This window comes from Talpa europaea, assembly GCF_964194135.1.
Source record: "Talpa europaea genome assembly, chromosome: 2".
In the NCBI taxonomy this organism is placed as follows: Eukaryota; Metazoa; Chordata; class Mammalia; order Eulipotyphla; family Talpidae; genus Talpa; species Talpa europaea.
In genome coordinates this window covers 6,695,552-6,716,173 of record NC_140068.1, presented here as the reverse complement: position 1 = coordinate 6,716,173, position 20,622 = coordinate 6,695,552, and the positions used below count along the sequence as shown (strand labels likewise).

The window sequence follows — 20,622 nt, the reverse complement described above, 5'->3', positions numbered from 1 at the left end:
CGCCGGGTCCCCCTCGGGGGAGGTCGCGGGGTGACCCTCCCCCCAAGGGCCCGGCGCGCCGCGCGGGGCCAGGGCCGGGCTGGCGCTGGGAGCCGCACTCTCGTCGCCGCGGCGCGAAGTGTCAGCGTTGCGGCCACAGGAACCCGAGGGGCGACCCGCCTCGGCCTCCGCCCCCCACGTTCGAGGAGGCGCCCCCGCCCAGTCGGCAGAGGCGGTGCCTGGGCCCCCAGACCCGCCCCCCAGCCTGCCTCCCGCCCCTTACTTCCGGTCTCCGTGACGGATGTGGCGTGTAAATGCCTGGCCGGAAGTCCACGCCGAGACCTCCCGGAGGCCCTTTAAACAGCCGGCGCGTGGGCGGGGCCGGGCTCGGGGAGCTCTCGTCTCGCGAGACTCGCTCTCCGGAACTTCCGGCGTTGTGGCCGCGGGTCGCCGTCGGGATGCGGCCCCGGGGCCTGCTGAGAGCCGCTCGCGGCCTGTGGGCCTGCAGGGGGCCCGGCCCGGCCCGGCGGCACCTCAGCGGCGGAGGCCCGCCCGTGGAGGAGCTGTTCGCCCGCGGCGGGCCCTTGCGCGCCTTGCTGGAGCGGCTGGCAGGGCCCGAAGCCCCGGCGCGCGTTGGGGGCCCCGGGCTGGCGACCGCGGCCCGGAAGCTGCGCGAGAAGGAGCTGGAGCTGCGGGAGACGCGGCGCCTGCTGCGGGGTGAGGCCCGGGTGCAGGCCAGGGGTGTGGGGGTGAGAGGACTCACCAGAGACAGAGCGGGGAGCAGGACAGGCGGAGTGACTGAAAGTACTGCTGAGGGGAGCGGCGGGCGAGGCAGGAGGGGTCTGCCGCGCCGTGTGGGTAGCTCCCTGGCCGGCTGGGGCTCGAACTCGCCTTGCAGAGGCTGCGGCTGGGTTTCGTCTTAACCCCTTGCGCCACCAGGGAGGCCCCCACTTTCTGATCGCACCATCTCCTGTTTGAGTTTTTGTGCTTCCTCCACGCACTGCGCGAGCTCAGGTGGCCCGTCTGCTGCGTGCTCTGGCTGAGATCGTCGGCTCAGCGAGGACAAAAAAGGCACCCGCCCTCGCAGGGCTCCAGGGCCCGGAGCCAAGCTTCGGAGTGTGGGACGGGGCCGCCTGCAGTGGTGTCAGGAGAGGCGCGTGCTGAAGCCAGGCACGTTCAAACCCTGAGACCTCGAAATATGTGTTTTTATAGTTGGCTGAGGGGTTACTCCGCATTCGGATCTGCAGTGGAGCCCGTTTCTGCGTTTCTTGCAGCTCCCAGGGAGGCCGACTGCGGGTCTTCAGGCCCCGTTTTGGGGGGTGAGGCTCTGCTCACGATCTATTGAGGAAGAATTAATTATAATGCAGCTGACTGGCAATAACAGTCAGCTGACTAAGACAGGAGAGCAAGGAGAACTTGTTGGGAGACCCGGGATGGAAAAACGCCCCATCCTCAGAGGGCCTAACAGCTTGCCTTTAGTGGTCCCTTTCCCGCTGCAGGCCTCTCTTACCTGATGTGCAGACTTTGACTCTGTAAGCTAAGTCACCCGGGCCCCCATAGCAAACTGAGGTAGTTACTATTGGCCTCATGCTACAGAAGAGGAACCTGAGGCATACAAGTACAACTCATCTCAGAGTTTGTAAAATAAAATTTTAAAAAAAGGGAATATCCAGCTTTCATGCTTTTAATCGCTGAACTCTTTGTTAACTGAGGGAGTAGGGAGGAGAAGGGGAATGGCAGGTTGGAAGGGGAGGTGTGTGATACTCATTGAAAGCTGATTTTATCCTGTTGGCAGAAGGGCACCAGGAGAAACTTTTTTTATATATATATATTTTAAAATATGTATATATGCATACAAGAGCTGGGGTACAGGCCAGAGGTGTGGGGGGGGTGAGAGGATTCACTAGAGACAGAGTGGGGAGCAGAACAGGCAGATCCACTGAAATACTCGGCTGAGGGGAGCAACGGGCAAGGCAGGAGAGGTCTGCTGCGCCATGTGGGTAGCTCCCTGGCTGGGGATCGAACTCGTGCTGCAGTTTGTGCTGCAGTGGCTGCGAATTGCTTCAAAGGTTGCGTCTTAACCCCTTGCACCACCAGGGAGGCCCAACCTTTTTTTAAAAAATTTATTTATGCATACAAGAGCTGGGGTACAGGCCAGATGTGCTGGAGGGTGAGAGGATTCACCAGAGACAAAGCGAGGAACAGAATAGGGGGACCGAATGAAAGACTGCTGAGGGGAGCAGTAGGCGAAACAGGAGAGGTCTTCTGTGCCATGTGGGCAGCAACCTGGCCGCCAGGGATCAAACTGCTGCAGAAGCTGCGGACAGCCTCACAGTGCTGTGCCTAACCCCTTGCACCACCAGGAAGGCCCAGGAGAAGCTTTTAGATTGGGGAGTGAATGAGAATTAGCTTTGTTGCTTAGGAAGCATGGTTTGTGGTAGTTTCGAAATCAATCTGCAACTAGATTGAAAATACCATATAAAAACAGAAAGCTAAGCAGTAGTCTAGGTGAGACTTAGGAGCGACTAAATTGAGTGACTGAGGAAAAATGGAGGATTACTTGGTGTATAAAAAAGCATTAACTGAGGGAATCAGGGAAAATATCTTTGGGGGATACGTTACATTAGTTTTATAGCATAAGCCTAGCTTAATATCTAAGTGGCTTTAAGATTAAATGTTTTAAAAACAGAGCAACAGAGAAGTAAAAAATGTTAGAAAATTGTTGGCAGAATGTGACTCAGCTTAAAAACATTAGAAAACTGTCATTTAGCAAATCCTGACTTCTTTCTATGGGTCAGACACCACCACTCAGTATACTGAGACAGAGAGATGTTTATAGAAGTTAAGTAAAAATGCAAGTGGATGAGTATTTTAATTTCTGGAGTGAAAAGGTGTTATAAATAGCACAGGCTGGCAATGAAATGGATCCTGACGGGTAAGGAGGTTGCACATAGAGCAAGAGAAGGGAACTGAAGGCAGGCAGGTGACCTGGGACTTAGGACGGGCTCAGCTTACACTGAAATAAGTCTTTAGATTTGGCAATTTTGTCATAGTTAATTTTTATTAAAAGGGTGTTATTAATATGATAATCCAATAAAGTAGCTTCAGAAGTGATGAGAATTACAAGAAAATATGGCATTTATTTTACCCCCAGGAGTTTGGGTGGGAAGAGAGGAGGACACAGTGGTTTCTTGAGAGGACCCTTGGAAGAGGACCCTTGGATGATGAGGAAGTCAGGAGGAGAAGGCAGGCATGAAGTGAGTGCCCAGTGAACATTGTGGCTAATGACAATGAAGGTGAAAGTAAAGAACTAGAGTATTTCCTTCTCCTAGGAATAACTCCTCTTTCGACAGCCCCTAGAGCTTCACTGTCCAGGTTGGTAGCCTTTGGCCACAAATTGCCATGGAGTGAGCACCTGTAATGAGGCAGGTCTCAAGTGACATGTATGTATGAAATACATACCAGATTTCGGAGACTTACTTTTTTTCAAAATGTACTTACTGTTTATGTATTGATTCAGTGTCGCATGTTTTGGTCTCCTGGGATAAATAAAATGGAGCATTAAAATTACATTACTTCTAGATTCTAATTCCAAACTCCAAACACTGGATTTCAGGACTGAAAGGTATTTTAGAGATCACAAAGATCCTTCATTTTACTCTTAAAATAACTAGGACTCAGAAGAACTGGGTACATTGCCCTAAGAGAATCTCAGTGGACACACAAGAGCTAGAATTCATTTTTCCTTTTCAAACCATTTACCATTTCACCAAATATCTTCCACTCCCAAATTTCTGCCAAAATAATTTCCTTCCATCCCACTTATGCTTCCACTTGTTTGACTCATTTTGCTTTTGTTATAGTCTTTCTCCTTGAGCTAATCCTTTTTTCTTTTCCTATCACAAAACAGGCAAAAAAAACAAAACAAACAAACAAAAAACTTCTGTCAAGGTGGTGTTATTTTAACATTTCATCATATAGTGTCTTTGATTACTATTCTTTGTTTTTGTCCCATAGAAAAAAATATAATGAAACTTAAAATTTTCTAAAATCCTAATTGGAGGCCAGGTCTTACATATATATATATTTTAAGATTTATTTATTTATGCATACAAGAACTGGGGTACAGGCCAGAGGTGTGGGGGCTGAGAGGATTCACCAGAGACAGAGTGGGGAGCAGAACAGGCAGACTGACTGAAATCCACTGCTGAGGGGAGCAGCGGGGGAGACGAGAGGTCTGCTGCGCCATGTGGGTAGCTCCCTGGCTGGGGATCAAACTCCTGTTGGCAGCAGCTGTGGATAGCTTCATAGGTTGCGTCTTAACTCTTTGCCCCACGAGGGAGGCCCAGATCTTATATATTATTATCCCCCATTCCCAGCATAGCGGGTTCTTAATAAATGAACATACTGATACTTTTGTAAGAGTTTGCTCTTTCAACAGAGAGAACAATTAGTAATAGCTGAAAAGATCTCCCCTTCTCTCCTTGCTGAAGGGCTGAAGGCTGTAGTGTTCATAGGATAAAGGAATGAAAAAGTATATCTTGTAAGGGAAAGATGAAATAAGAATTAGGGTAATGTCTAAAAGACATGAGAACTCCATGAAAGCATTCTGTAAACAGGCAGACCTGAATTAGTTGGGTTTTACGTTTAATTTTATTTACACTTAACTTTCTTTTGTCATTAGGAAGAAAGTTCTGTCTTTTTTTATTACAGCTACATTTACGAAAGTTAATGTGTTATGTGCTACTTTTAATTAATGCTAATAAGGACAAGAAAGACATTTTACTCCTCCCTTCATCTATGACAACAGTAAAACTATTACGTTGATCTGTTGGCAATGTAACACTAAGGAAAACTGAACCCATTGCTTCTTTTCTTAGATGAAAATGAAGACTTAAGGAAACTTGCAGAGAGTGAAATAACTTCATGTCAGGAAGAAATAACTCAGTTGAAACAGCAGGTATAGTATTTGTGCAAAGAATTAAGCATTTATATACTTTTTATGCATTTTATTGAAAGTCAGCAAAAACAATTCAAGAACTAATTGACTTCTTTGTATTTAGAATCATAAACTGGTTTTTAAAGCAGGGGGAAAAGGATACTCTGTGTGGTCCTATTTTTATTATAATGAAAGGACTGCAGAACTGTGAAAGAAAAATGGATATCACATTAGTAGGACTTGCCAGAAAGGCAGTGACATATTGGTGTGACATTTCCCCTTTTGGTCTCTGCTTCTGTTAGAGGCCAAAGGTGGAGCAGCCCTTGGGGCTACTGTTACAACTGCTTTGGTTTTCCATCTGCTGGAGCTTCAGGAGAACACACAGAAATTAGACTGAGAATACTCGTGTGAAAACAGAACCATTCTGCTAATCCCTCAAGAATAGCTTTAGGGTTTACAGAAGTCATCTCTGGGGGGATGAAAGAGCTTGGGAAGGTGAGAGGAGCCTGGAAAGGGGTGCTTACCTCAGAGTCTGTTCTTCAGCCAGATGTGGAACTCAGTGGAATTCATGTCTTCAGCAGCCAGAAAGTAAGTTCACTACAGAGTGAGAAGTCTGGTGTGGCTTGTCTTCCACCGTTTCCTCCTTCCTTTTTTTTTTTTTTTTTGGTGAGCTAGGAAGCCCTATGTATTAAAGGTTTCTGTTCATTACTTAGTAATTAACAGGCAGATGTGAATAAATACTGTCATGTTAGTTCAGTGTTTGAATGATCATGTGCTGGCAGAGGCTAGAGAGATGGGAAAGTAGTAATATAACTCCTGACGTGTTTCAAAACTCCAGCACTTGGGTTCAAATTCCAGCACTTCCTAGTTGTATGATATTGGGCAAGTAGATTACACAGTTTTCACATCTTTAGGTAGAACCTACCAAGATTATTTTAAGAAAGTATGTGAAATGCTTAGCAAAGTGCCTTTCATACATTAAAGAACCAATAAATACTGGCAGTTTATTTTTATTTAACTCACCTAATCTAAGAAGTCTATTTGATATCCTCTTGTTGGAACACGCTGAAGTGTGAAGTATCCTGTAATATTGGAAGGAAGAGACTGATTTGGGCACAGGATTTGTCTTCTTGTGCCTACTCTGCCACTGATACTTCACCCTCTAAAGCTCCATTTAACCTGTTGCCTCATTTTCTTTTCCATGTAAAGTGAGGGAGCAGGACCCTTTCTTCTCTAAGTGCCTTTTCAATTCCAAATTTGCAAGTTTCTCATATTACAAAAATACTAAAAAAATACAAATGCAGTTTGAGTTATTTTTTTTTTTTTACCCTGTTATGGCAGACTAAAAATTTCTAGGATAGCACTAGAACCTTTTGAATTCTGTACTTTGTCCTACACATGGCATTTCATCCATGAACATCAACGAAAACAAACCTGTAAGTTTTAGCTGAACCTTCTAGCATTTATAATATAGTCTCAACAATATATTTGGAAGTTCTGCATTGCAATAGTTCTAATTATAAACAGGATTCAGCAGTAGTTGCTTAAATAAACTTCAAGTAAATATTCAGAATACTGCATTTAATCATTTACCTTTTTTTAAGTTTTAAATAATTCTTAATTATAGGAGCGGATAATATTTTTGTATTTACAGATTATCTTCCTTTTGGTTCCCTCAGAAGAAACAGATGAAAGTGATTTGATCTTGGAGGTAACCGCAGGAGTTGGTGGTCAGGAGGCAATGTTGTTTACTTCAGAGATATTTGATATGTATCAGCAATATGCTGCATTTAAAAGATGGCATTTTGAAACCCTGGAATATTTTCCAAGTGAAATAGGTCAGTAAATTCTTTAATTTGTTTGGGTTAAAGTATAGAGTTAATAATTTATTGTGTCTGCATGTGTCCTAGCAAAAGGGTTAGAAAGACCATGACTAGGCCTTAGAATTTTTTTTTTTAAGATTTATTTATTTATTTATACAAGTACTAGGTACAGTCAGAAGCGGGGAGGGTGAGAGAATTCACCAGAGCGGGGAGCAGAGCAGGCAGACTGAAGTACACTGCTGAAGGGAGCAGCGGGTGGCAGGAGAGATCTGCATGCCACGTGGGACTCTCCCCCGGTGGCCAGGGAGCAGCCAGGGATCGAACTGGCGCTGCAGAGGCTGCGGGCAGCCCTGCAACCCAGCGCTCAACCGCTGCACCACCAGGAAGGCCCCCTTAGAATTTATTTGTAAGGGTGCTTACATGGTTTTACACTAATCATTTACCTAATAAATTTGAATGCAAATATTTGGATTTTGCATTTTAGTCATCCAGTGGTCTTTAACAAGTGGTCTTTTAGATATGTTTTTGAGTCATCTCATTAACACTGTAAGTGCTTCATGCTTGACAATTTCAAGTAATAAAGATATTAAAGTATTAAAACATTTTGTGTCAAACTTTTTGCAATCTATATACTTTTATTATTTTAGTTCTTTTACATGTCTGAAGATGGTAGAAATGACAGTTAATTATAAATGGCAGGAATAATAATCCTATTTTCCCAATAATTTCAAGGTGGCCTTCGACATGCATCTGCCAGCATTGGGGGTTCAGAAGCCTATAAGCACCTGAAATTTGAAGGAGGCGTGCATCGAGTGCAAAGAGTGCCAAAGACAGAGAAGCAAGGCCGCATCCACACTAGCACCATGACTGTGGCCATATTACCCCAGCCCACCGAGGTGAGTAAGTCCTCATCCTGCCAGTCCTGGGCCTGGCACAGCACCTTGCCGCCTAGTAACACTCACGTTACAGAAATGAGAGTCTCCTTTTGCTGCTCTTTGAGCTTCATCACATATTTTGATTTTGTTTTCAGAATCTGATCATCTCAGTTCAAATGATTTTATAATAGATGGTAAAAATTATGGATGCACAAATGAGCTAATCTTGTGCTATTTATTAATTCTTCATCACCACTAAGCTTGGATATTTTGAGGCCATCTTTTTTTTTTTTTTTTTTTTTAAGATTTATCTATTTATTTATACAAGCACTGGGTACAGTCAGAAGTGCGGGAGGGTGAGAGAATTCACCAGAGCCAGAGCGGGGAGCAGAGCAGGCAGAAGGACCGAAGTACACTGCCGAGGGGAGCAGCGGGCAGCTGGAGAGGTCTGCGCACCGGGCTGAGGATTGAACCAGTGCTGCGGAGGCTGCAGGCAGCCTCGCAACCCAGCGCTCAACCGCTGCGCCACCAGGGAGACCCATTGAGGCCATCTTTGCGGGAGAAATAATATTGACCTCCTTTAAAGTGAGTTTAAGATTGGTTACCTTTACAAAGACTTGCTTTGTGTGACTAGTTCTCAGAATTTTAATGCAAGAATCCTGTTCTAAAAAGGCTAATAACTACTTAAGAAAATAGCAACTTCAGAACCCAGTCACATTTAAATAGAAATATAGGGGCCTCCCTGGTGGCACAAGGGGTTAAGCACTGCTGTATGAAGCAATCCACAGCCTCTGCAGCACGAGTTCGATCCCCAGCCGGCCAGGGAGCCAGCCACATGGCTTAGCAGACCTGTCCTGTTTTGTCCACTGCTTCCCTCAGCAGTGTGTTTCAGTCAGTGTGCTTGTACTGCTCCCCACTCTGTCTCTGGTGAATCCTCTCACCTCCCTGCATCTCTGGTCTGTACCCCAGCTCTTGTATGCATAAATAAATAAATCTTTAAAAGAAAAAAGAAAGAAACATAGTGTTACCATCCTAGGGAAATACACTTTATTCTCACAAAGCAAATTATCAGTCTGTGCATTTGTAAGGTAAAGAATGATGTGTAAATGATTTGAGAAGGAGGTTTAGTTGAGGGTTTCTGTTCATCAGTTCTAAAGAAAAGTGCTGCTTGACTTTCTATTGGGGTCAGTGGAGCTCCCTTTAGTTGTGTTTCTCCTGTGAAGCCTAGATGCGGAATACAACGGTTAAAGGAGATGGTGAAATAGAATAAATGACAGGAGCCACAACTAAATTTTGGTTTAAGCATTAGGGAGGTAGAAGTTGTTTTCAGGAAAAGATTGAGACCAGGCTCCACATATCCTCTCTTTTAATTGTAGCATTCGTTATCAGGGAGCCACAAAGGGCGACCAGGAAGCCCCCTTCCATTAATGGTAGAATTCCTGATGTCAGGTCTATCCCCTGTCGGAATATATTTAAGTTCTCTTTTGTTGAAAATTAACCCTTCCCTTTGTTCTCCTAGGTCTCCCCCACCCAGGTCTTTTGAACTCAGAATTTTTCTACAACATGTCAAACTTAGCTATTATTTTTACATCTCTAACACTGCATTCTATACATGTGTTTATATTTGTAAACAAAGTTTTCACATTTAAGCATTTCTTACATGTGGTTTTTAAAATCCAGCTCTTCCTTGTATGTATAGATTAATCTGGTGATCAATCCTAAAGATCTGAGAATCGACACTAAGCGAGCCAGCGGGGCCGGGGGGCAGCACGTCAACACCACAGACAGCGCAGTCCGGATCGTCCATCTCCCAACAGGTGCGTGTCCTGCGCCAGCACAGAACACTCACGCGTTACAGAAGTCAGATATGAATGACTTGATTCTCTAGTGGAACAGATCCTCAGTCACCAGAGGGATGTAAGCTACTAAGGATTGTCATTAAATACTTGATTTATTTAGAATCCTTAGCTGAAACAGCAGGGATCTAAATCCAGGAAGAAGGCCAGATCTAAACCTGGGGAATCTTCATGTCAGTGACTGAGAGTCCCTTCAGGGAGCTTTCTGAAGCTACACCTAATAAATGTCACCCTTTAGAAAATCCTCATAGGGAAGTAACTAGTGTGATTTTTTTTCTTCTGTATCAGGAAATGCTCTAGGTCACTAATCCTTTTTTTTTAATTCTTTTTTTTAATAGAGGCATGTTTTATTTACTTATTTGTTTTTGTTTATACATGCACTGGGTACAGTCAGAAGTGCGGGAGGGTGAGAGAATTCACCAGAGCCAGAGCGGGGAGCAGAGCAGGCAGAAGGACCGAAGTACACTGCTGAGGGGAGCAGCGGGCGGCAGGAGAGGTCTGCGCGCCATGTGGGACCCTCCTCCGGTGGCCGGGGAGCAGCCGGGGAGCAGCCGGGGATTGAACCGGCACCGCAGAGGCCGCGGGCAGCTTCGCAACCCAGCGCTCAACTGCTGCGCCACCTGGGAGGCCCACTAGGTCACTAATTCTTAACCTTTTATGGAAGGAAGAGCACATGGGGTCCTTTGAGGAAATAAAAGGTTGTATTTACTGTCCAGAAACATGCTTATACAGCAGGTTTTATGAATAATTTCAGGGGCTTCTTCCACTATGTTCATCCACAGATCTCCAGAGCTTCTGATTCTAGATAGTTAAGTTGAAAGTTCTTCAGTATCCAAATAGAACTAAATGTTTTACAAGTATTACTACAGTGACTTGCCCGTGATATAGAGCATACCGCCAGAAAAACTTTAGTTATCTAAAAGAATCTAAGAATCTCTTATGAATCATATCTCACCTACATAATTCCAGTTGAATAGTAGTGGTTGATATGAGTGCTGGATTGATGAGCTTTTTCTTTATGACAAAAATCTTCATGTTAAATTTTAAGATATCTTAAGTAATACATAGTATTACACAGTAGAAAAAATGGTTGAAAGCTCTCAGAAAAATTAATAGTAATTATCTGTGGGGATAAGATTTTTTATATTTTAGTTTATAAATAGATATAATTTTTAAAAGTTGTGTTTGCTAGCTGAAGATGTAAGAAAAAAATCTGTGTTCAATGATTATTGCTTATTATTTAGTATATATCCCTTACCTCCCTTCATGGAAGTACTTTGTGTTATAGCTCAAACTTAAATTTTCAATTTGATGTTACAAAACTTATTTAAATTTAGTTTTCCTTTTATATTAGAGTCCTGTTTTTTCCCTTCATAAAGGAAGAAGAAAAAGAATGAGACGGAAAAAGCATGTTCCTTGATAACTATTGAAGAAGATTTTTCTATTAAAACTCTCTAATTCTCATAACACTATTCAGGTGTTGTTTCCGAATGCCAACAAGAGAGATCTCAACTAAGAAATAGAGAGATGGCTATGAAAAAGTTACGTGCAAAGCTATACAGCATGCATCTAGAAGAAGAAACAAGTAAAAGATACAATGCTAGAAAGATTCAGGTAAAATTGATTTTCTGAGAATGCTTCTAAAGGATAAAAATCTCTTTAGATAACTCGTTTATATAATGTATTTATAAATTGTTTCAGTGTGTTTGTCCAACTTAAGTAGGTCAACTAGCCTTTGTAGTTTAAGAGTACTACAAAACTATATACATCTCTGCCCTGTTTTCTAATCTCAGCTTTTTTTTGTTGTTTTCTTTAAATATTTATTTGTTTATTTATTTATACAAGTACTGGGTACAGTCAGAAGCGCGGGAGGGTGAGAGGATTCACCAGAGCCAGAGCTGGGAGCAGAGCAGGCAGAAGGACCGAAGTACACTGCTGAGGGGAGCAGCGGGCACGACAGGAGAGGTCTGCACGCCATGTGGGACCCTCGCCGGCTGGCTGGGGGTTAAACCGGTGCTGCAGAGGCTGCGGGCAGCTTCACAGCCCAGCGTTCAACCGCTGTGCCACCGGGGAGGCCCCTCAGCTGTTTTTTTTTGCCCCATGATTTTTAATCAGTTTTTGAAAAAAAAGATGGAGTCCCCAGTCTTTTTGAGTCTTTTGAAAATTATGGAAATTGGAGAACAAAGTGTACTTTCTTCCTGTTTGACATTTAATTTTTATAATTAGAGTCCTTTTATTAATTTACTGTTACAGGAATTTAATCAATTCATCATCACTGAAGATGGCTAGATTAATTCAGAGATTATGTACATGTAGATACCATGTGAATATCACTATATGCCAGGCTACAGATATGTATCATTACTGTGTAGTAGGTATTACTTGCATGTATTTTATAAATAGGGAAACTAAAGGTTAGAGTTGAAATAAATTTAAGTAAGAGCAATGAAATGTCAAAGGCTTCAAATACTAATCTGCTGATTTTAAGGCCCAAATTCATTTTTCTCTATCTTCCCTTATCATTTGAGGATTTTAAATGTTTAAAAATTCTTTCTTACATTGTGCTTATATTATAAATTAAGTGCTTAATCTCTTAAGTTAAATCTGTAGTTTTAGTTGCCTTGAATCTGTCTCATACTTTTTTTTTTTTAAATGTATAGATTGGAACTAAAGGAAGGTCAGAAAAAATAAGAACATACAACTTTCCACAGAACCGAGTCACAGATCACAGAATAAACAAGTCACTTCATGATCTTGAAACATTTATGCAAGGAGAGAATCTACTGGATGAACTGGTACAATCACTGAAGGACTATTCTGATTATGAATCTTTAGTAGAAATTATTTCTAAAAAGGCTTAAGTTAATATGGTATTAAAGACTTGCAGCAGCTCTTACATGAGTTACGAAGTTTGGAAGTAATAAACATATTTTTAAAATGTAAATAATTTACATAAATCTTTTCAATGTATTAGTAAAAAAATGTACAGTAATGATTATGACTATGGTTTTAAATTTTGAACTCTTCCTTGCAAGAAACAAAGGAAATGAGTCTAGTTTTATATAACATATTTAATGCGAGCAAATAAAACTATTATGAAAATCTTCCAAAAAAGTAGTAGAAATATGGCAGTAAATACTTTGGTCACGGTCCAGTCAGGACACAGAAACCACACCATTAATTTGAACAGGGATTTTAATACAAAGCATTAACTGGAAAAGGAATAAGCTATGAGGGAAAAAAGAAAACTATGATATACTGGGATCTGAGTGAATATTCAAGTAAAGAAAGCCCATGGAGAGGTTTCCTTTCCCCTCGGAGAGTGTGGCTACAACCCTCCAATGACAGAATCATTCCTGTGGTGGCCAGAGCTGGTCTGCTAGGGTCCAGGGCTTCACATCCTGAGCCCAGTAAGCAGCAGCTCCAACATGATGTCAGCAAATCTTGTGGAGGGTCAGCAAATCTTGCTGGGGGTCAGCATCAGTACTTCTCATCAGCCATGGGTAGCTGGTCCTTCTGTTCTGTTCAGGCCTTCTACTGAATGGGTAAGGCCCATGCACACAGAGGGCATTCTCCTTTAATCCAAGCTCATTGATTGGTAATCTCATCCAAATACACCATCACAGAAATACCCCACAATGATGTTGTCTAAATACCTATGCACTCTGTGGCACAGCCAAACTGACACAGAAAATTAGCCATCAGTGTCGGGGAGCACCGCTGGCAGCTGTGCCACAGAAGCTAGAGAGGAAGCACATCAGAAACAGAAACCACTTCCCCTGCACACTCTACCGGCTGACAGAGCTTGAGATGGTATTGCTACTGATTCCACTGGCTTGGACCACTTAATCCCCAACAAGTTCAAACAAGTATTAAACTTCTTTCAAGCCAGTCTTTTCTATGGATCACACAATAGGAGAGGAGCAATGCAGGGTAAGTGGATTAATCAGGCTTGGCTATCACCTGTGGCATTAATTGTGTTTATGGAGAAGGGTCTTTTGGTCTTTTTTTTTTTTTTTTTAAAGATTTACTTATTTATTTATACAAGCACTGGGTACAGTCAGAAGCGCGGGAGGGTGAGAGAATTCACCAGAGCCAGAGCGGGGAGCAGAGCAGGCAGAAGGACCAAAGTACACTGCTGAGGGGAGCAGCGGGCGGCAGGAGGGGTCTGCGTGCCATGTGGGACCCTCCTCCAGTGGCCGGGGAGCGGCCGGGGATCGAACCGGCGCTGCAGAGGCTGCGGGCAGCTTCGCAACCCAGCGCTCAACCGCTGCGCCACCGGGAAGGCCCTGGAGAAGGTTCTTGAGGGTGTGGGAGTGGGGCACTCTTGCCTGGTTGTGGGGACCCAGAGTATGGGTGTGGGCATGTGCACACCTGAGCCTAGAGGCCAGGGATATAGGGGCGGTGTCACTGCTAAGAGAGGAGTGACTACAGGAGAGGTGAGACCACAAGAGTATGACAGAGAAAGGGAGGCTCGGTTGCATTTTAAAAAGACACTTTTTTTTTTTTAAGATTGATTTATTTATGCATACAAGAGCTGAAGTACAGGCCAGAGATGCGGGGGGGGGCGGTGAGAAGATTCACCAGAGACAGAGTGGGGAGCAGAACAGGCAGACTGACTGAAATACACTGCTGAGGGGAACAGCGGGCGAGACAGGAGAAGTCTGCTTCATGTGGGTTTCTCCCCGGCTGGCCCAAGGATCGAACTTGTGCTGCAGAGGCTGCAGATTGCTTCACAGCGCAGTGGTTAACCCCTTGCACCACCAGGTAGGCCCTAAAAAGACACTTTAATTCTACACTATCCTCACACTTAACAAAACTGATAATTCTCTAATATCATCAAATATTGAATTACTAAAATTTTCATTCTAACTGGCTTCTTCAAACCACAACCAGCTAAGCAACACACATGGAATTTGGCGGTTATATTGCTTCAGTCTCTTAATCTAGAACTGCCTTGCCGCCACCCCACCCACCACTCCTGTTTATAACACTGCATGAGTTTCCATCAGATAGCCGGCTATTATGGTGTCCTGGAGCTTGCTCCTCAAGTATTTCCTTCATAGTGGACATTAGAGTTTAAGACTTAAGGCTTTGCATACTTCCTTTCCACCTCCTCTTCCTGTGATTGAGCATTTTTGCATTAAAATATACACTAAGTCAGGTTGCAATGCTCCCATGGGCTTTGCTGGGGGGGGAGGGGGAAGGTCAGAAATGAGAATAAAAAATTCACCTTTGTGCATTGAGAATTTATTGAAAGTGAGATTAAAGCTAAATCAGAACAGTCTGTAAATCTTTGTGTTGAAAGATTGAAAAGTTGCTCCTTTTCCAAGGGAATCCTGTTTATGGATAGCTCTTTTCCACTCTGAGGAAATGAGTTGAGATTTGGGGCCTGAGAAGGAAGGAAAAGCCCAGGAATGTCTCAGTGAGGCTGCACAGATCCAAAAGAGTAAATGTTAGAATATGTGCTTGATAAAGAAATACCAACCCCTGGTTCTCCCCTGGCGAGTGTTCAAGGAGTGGGAGTTAAATCTACTGACCCCCCCCCCCCAAAAAAAAAAACCAAAACAGGGCAAGTCTGCTATCAGGTAAAGTGAGAAAAGCTAGAAATACTGGTTCAAGGATTTTAAAACGAGGTAAACTAAGGACTCTACAATGAGGAGAAGAGCTCTACATGATAATAAATGTTAAATTTATAGACATAACAAGGTAGGATTTCCAGAAAAACAATTTTACTAACTCTTAAGGTTATGTAACAAAATGTTAAAGAATTAGGAGATGATACTTAATGCCCCAAATTGGCACACCTTTTCCACACTAGTCTGAATTCTTTTGAGCACCTGTACTATGTAAATTTAAAACCAGCAGCAGAGCAGGTTGGGCCTCCCAGGTAGCACAAGGGGTTAAGCACCGCACTATGAAGCAATCCACAGCCTCTGCAGCACAAGTTGATCCCTGGCCGGCCAGAGAGAAACCCACATGGTGAAGCAGACCTCTCCTTACTCGCCTGCTGCTCCCCTCAGCAGTGTGTTTCGGTCATTCCACCTGTTCTGTTCCCCACTCTGTCTAAGGTGGGTCCACTCACCTTCCCGCATCTCTGGCCTGTACCACACCCAGCTCTTATATACATAAATAAATAAATCTTTAAAAAAAAAAAAAAACTAGCAGCAGGTCATCTGTCTCCTCTTAAGTCAATTTTTCCTTGTAAAGTTTCTTTTATAGTCCCCGCTTGTGCTGATTTTAAGAGTAATTTTATATTGACAATTTATTCTCATTCCTTTAAATGGTGTTGTAGAAAAATCATGAAAGGTTAGAATTTAATGTCAAAGGTTACCAAATATATCAGAGCATTGTAATGTGAAGGGCATCCCTAGCCCTGTAATATTCCGCCTTCCCGAGCAGCTCTCGGTGACGGGAGCAACTCCACAGCACAGCGCCACATTCGCCCGCCTTATCATGTAGTATAGGCATTAAGGCCCAATGCGGGCGTATCCCACAGTTTTATCACTTTTCTCTTGATTCTTTTGGTTTCTGTGTAAAATAAAGGGACTGATTTACAGGTTAAAGTTGGACTGAGATTGTCAAACATCTCCCGTGTTGGATTTCCTTCAGTAAATAAAGGATATCTATGAAAAATTATTCTCCCACAATCCTGCTCTGCTCTGCCTGCCCCATGGGAAAAGGTGAGAGAGTGATACTGACATTGGGAAACAGCCTTTGATCAATTTTTTTAAAAAATCGTAACACTGAGATAACTTTAACACCACAAATTTAAGCTACATATTGTGTATTAGAAACACAGGCGGTGTAATTGACAAGTTCTGCTCTGTGAATTAAAGCTGACTCCTACTTCATTCACTAGTCTAAATTAGTTATTCCAGGTGATCAAATGGAATGTTTGGAATGCAAGAAAAGATAAGGGTAGAGCGACATGATTTTGGCATGAAAGCCCTAAGTCTAAAGTTTAAGGGCCTTCAAAGATTGTAGCAATTTGCATAAAGAATGCATCTACCCTGCTGTCTTAATTATAAACTGTACTATCACTCCTACCTGCCTTTGCTTATGCTGCCCTCTCTGCCTAGAAAACACCTTCCACTTACCTCTGCAGGCAGATTTCAAGGTACACCCTAAAGGACACCTTAACCCCTTTGCAGGATTAACTGCTCTTCAAGCCATTCTGTACTACTTTACAATACCTGTATAACAACATTTATGGCAAGGTAATAAACTCAGAGGTCTACTCCTATCTCAGGTGTGTGTGCATACTGAGGAAATACGGAAAGGTGGGCCAATAAATGGACTAAACGTGTGTTGCTAGACTTCCACATTATCTCATTAACAGACTTGCTTCCTCTGTTCTTGTCTCTACATTATCTGATGTGGTGTAGAAGGCACTTAATAGATCTCTAATAGGCAGTTGTATTTAAAGTATTTGTCTAGAAATCTTGCGTATTGTTCACAAGGAACCAAAACTGAATTCAAAATGGCCCACACCACCTGTTAATCTTAAAAACTCATAGCTAGAACAAAAATTGGAAGATGCATAAACAGATGTTTAATGCTACCATTCTCCCTCTGAAATTTAAAATGAAGGAATCATTGATTCCTCTTCCTCACATGCAATTTGTTTCTAAATCCTACTCTCCTTCTAAACACTATTCTCTGCAAGTCCATTACAACTCCTGCCCAGAGGAGGAGTTACTTCTCTCTAGACTATTTTAATAATCCCGAGTTGTCCCTGCTTCCTCTGTATCTGCTCTCTAACTCGGGGTACATAAATACCCACCAGGTTACTCTTCCTGAAGAGCAAGACTGATCTTATCACGCCTTTGCTCAATAACTTCATAGGTCACAACTGCCTCCAAAACAAAATTTCAGCTCCTAAATGTGCCTATGATACATCCTTATGTCACATCAAATTCATTTTTCCTAGTAAACACACCTGCATTTAAGCTTTTCCTCATTTTGTTGCTTCTGCCATAGAAGGCTTAACTCTAAGGATGCTGCTAAACACCCTACAATGCACAGGGCAGCTCCCATGACAAGGAAGTATCCGACCCAAAATGTCAGTAGTGCTGATGTTGAGAAACCCTGTCCAACAGGTAATACACTACCTTATCTGGGCATATAGAAGTAACTCCTGCTCTGTAAAAATCCCCACTATAACTAGATGTATTTAAATCCTCCCATGTTCCATTACAGCCATATTTTTACATACCTTCTTTCCTTCCCTAGTGACCCATGATGTTTTATCCAAAAATTAGTGCACATCTTCTATGTCTGTTACATGACAGGCCTAGGTTCCAAGGCTTGTGCCATGTGCCAATGATTTCCATATACCCTACAATAGCTTGCAAAGAGTATGTTGAAAGAATAAGGGCAATTCTCTGTCTGTCATTTTGTACCTTAAAACCGGACAATTTTAACTGATACTGAAAGAAGGAGGTATATATACATCTGTTGACATCTAGGAAAATTCAGAATGGCCCCTTTGGTTTCTCACTGAAAATGAAATTAACAGGTGCTCATCAACATACAAAGTAAGTTAGTAGTCAAGAATATTTCCTCATAATCAATTAAAGGTCAATTAATTAAAAATCATTAGTATACAACCAAATAAACTGGAAAAAAAAAAACAAACTGACAAACTCTTCCACTGTGCAATAAAACCTATTATGACACTAATTTTGGTTTTTCCAATTATATACCTTAGTCTTTTTCTGTAAGGAAAAAAAAACCTGCTGGGGAATACTTTTTAAGCCATGCTTACAATTTAGGTGCTAAATTAATTTAAAGAGAAGCCCTCCTCCCATCAAATTTTATTTACTTCTCCGCCTCTGAAAAAAAGAGATGAATAGAGAAGAGCCTAATTATAGATTTGCATAAGGACGATATTCCCCAGGGAAGCAATATAAAGATGTCCTGTAAAACAGGTCTCCGGCAAATACTACTCCTTAGTATAACACAGAGGACTGTGTTATATAAGGAATTCCTGGACTTATTCTGATGACTGGGGTTGGAATTTTTGACAACCAGCTGTGCAGTTCTGTGGGAATTGATTCAGACTTCTAAGCATAGTCACAAAATGAAAATAATGCTAAGATTATTTTGAGAAGGCTAACATTTACCAAGTGCCCAAAAGATAAAAAAAATACAGTTTTAAATATTCCTTCAACAAATCAGTCCCTTGCCATGGAACTCTAAACTCTCTACAAGTAAACATACGAAGTACTACTACCTCTCTGACCTAATCTCCCAGTCTTCCTTGCTCTAAATTCTCTAGATTTCTTTCTATCCCAGGGAACAAGTCATGCATATGGAAACATCTCTTCCCTTTGCTTATGCAGATACTTGCCTTGCTAGTTCAACATTCTGATCTTGGTCAAAGCCCCAGAAAACCTTCCTCACCACCTGAAGGCATTAGCCAATTGCCCTTGCAGCCCATCCTCTACTTTGTGTTCTATTTCTCTTTTGCCTACTGAAATTGTTCATTGTCAATGTATATGTCTCATTAGGTAAACTCCCCGAAGGAGCACCACTGGACTGTCAACCCTGTAGCTCCAAGATCTAACACCGGGATCATGCAGGTGAGACACAGGACTCAGGTGCAAAATTTAAGAGGACGGCAAAAATTTCGATAACGAAGAAAAATATCTTAATGAAACATTCTCAAAAATGTAATGCAGGGCCTCCCTGGTGGCGCAGCAGTTGAGCACTGGGCTGCGAAGCTGCCCACAGCCTCTGCAGCGCCGGTTCGATCCTCAGCCGGCCGACTAGGGTCCCACATGGTGTGCAGACCTCTCCTGCCGCCCGCTGCTCCCCTCAGCAGTGTACTTCATCAGTCTGTCTGCTCTGCTCCCCGCTCTGGCTCAGGTGAATTCTCTCACCCTGCTGCGCTTCTGACTGTACCCAGTGCTTGTATAAATAAATAAATAAATCTTAAAAAAAAAATTTAATGCAAAAAAACCCATGATGAACTAACTATAGATTTGCATAAGGACGATATTCCCCAGGGCAGCAGGATTCATCCTAATCCCATCTGTGCTTCACACAGCATTTACCAATTTAACTGAGCATTTACTATAAGCCTAGTATTAACTCTTTCATGGCTGCAGAAAGCAAGGGAAGGGAAACTGCAAAAGGAAGGAATAAAGTTTCTGAAACTTGCATGCTGTGGCCTCACCGGGCTGAGGAAAAGAGCTGAGCTCAGGGCAGCCCCCGCTAGCAGCTCGGTCCACATTCATTCAAAGAGCTTAAAATTAAGCAGGACCAGAAACACGGTACAGTTTGTGGTCAAAGACTGAACCACCAGAACTTCCACCCGGTCCTGTCATCCCTGGAAAATCGTCCCCTTGGCCAGAGGCCCCGGGTTCGAGGCCCAGACGCGCCAGGGCAGGACTCCAGGCGCTCGAGCCCCCTGGAGGGCGACCGGCTCCTGCAACCGGCCCTAAGCCAAAGAAGCAAAAGCCCAGGAAGTCGTCGCTGCAAGTTTAATAAACTTAACACGCGGACAAAGCACTGCAGGCTGCAGAAACACCGCCTTTCACTCGGAGACAGGCGACGGCCGCGCGTCCCCGCGCCTCCCGCCCTCGCGCCTCCCGCCACGCACCGCCGCGGGGTCCCCGCCTTGCGCGGTCCCGCCCCGCCCCTCCCCGCGAGCCGGCGGGACCCCAGTGCGCACGCGCCAACCCGCCAACTCCGCGGCCCCCGCCCGCCTCGAGCGCCTGCGCACAAGCAGCGGCCGGAAAGGGGCGGGGCGGAGGGGAGAGCGGAGCGCGCCTAAATCCCAGAGAGGCGGGCTCAGTGGGGCTGGGGGAGGGCGCGCCTTCCGGAGAGTTTCGATTCCCCGGCGGCCAGAGTCGCCGCTCACCAAAGTGCCACCTGCGAGGAGCTCGGAGAGAGTCGGCTGCTCTTCATACCCGCCGGAGATCGTCGAGCGGACGCCGGAGCTGCCTCAGGATGGAGCCAGGAGTCGCCGGAGGCCGGCCGCCCGGACGCGGGACGGACGCTTGGCGCGTGCGCGCAGGCGCGGTAGGCTCCCTCCACGTGCGGCCGGGCCGCGGCTCCCCGCGCTGCGAGGCCCCGCCCCCGGCCCCCCCCGCGCCGCCGCGTCTTTGCGGACGCGCGGCGCCGGCCACGGCGAGGGGGCG

The 20,622-nt window shown here is 44.1% G+C and overlaps 1 protein-coding gene across 1 annotated transcript; it reads left to right on the top strand.

Moving 5' to 3' along the window:
* Nucleotides 1-437: 437 nt before the first annotated feature.
* MTRF1L (mitochondrial translation release factor 1 like) lies at nt 438-12,333 on the top strand (the record flags this gene model as incomplete). The annotated part of the gene is made up of 7 exons (XM_084227875.1): nt 438-696; nt 4,860-4,939; nt 6,573-6,756; nt 7,474-7,637; nt 9,316-9,433; nt 10,950-11,086; nt 12,133-12,333. 7 exons carry the CDS (start codon nt 438-440, stop codon nt 12,331-12,333), a joined length of 1,143 nt encoding a protein of 380 aa, XP_084084001.1.
* Between the last annotated feature and the right edge of the window lie 8,289 nt (nt 12,334-20,622).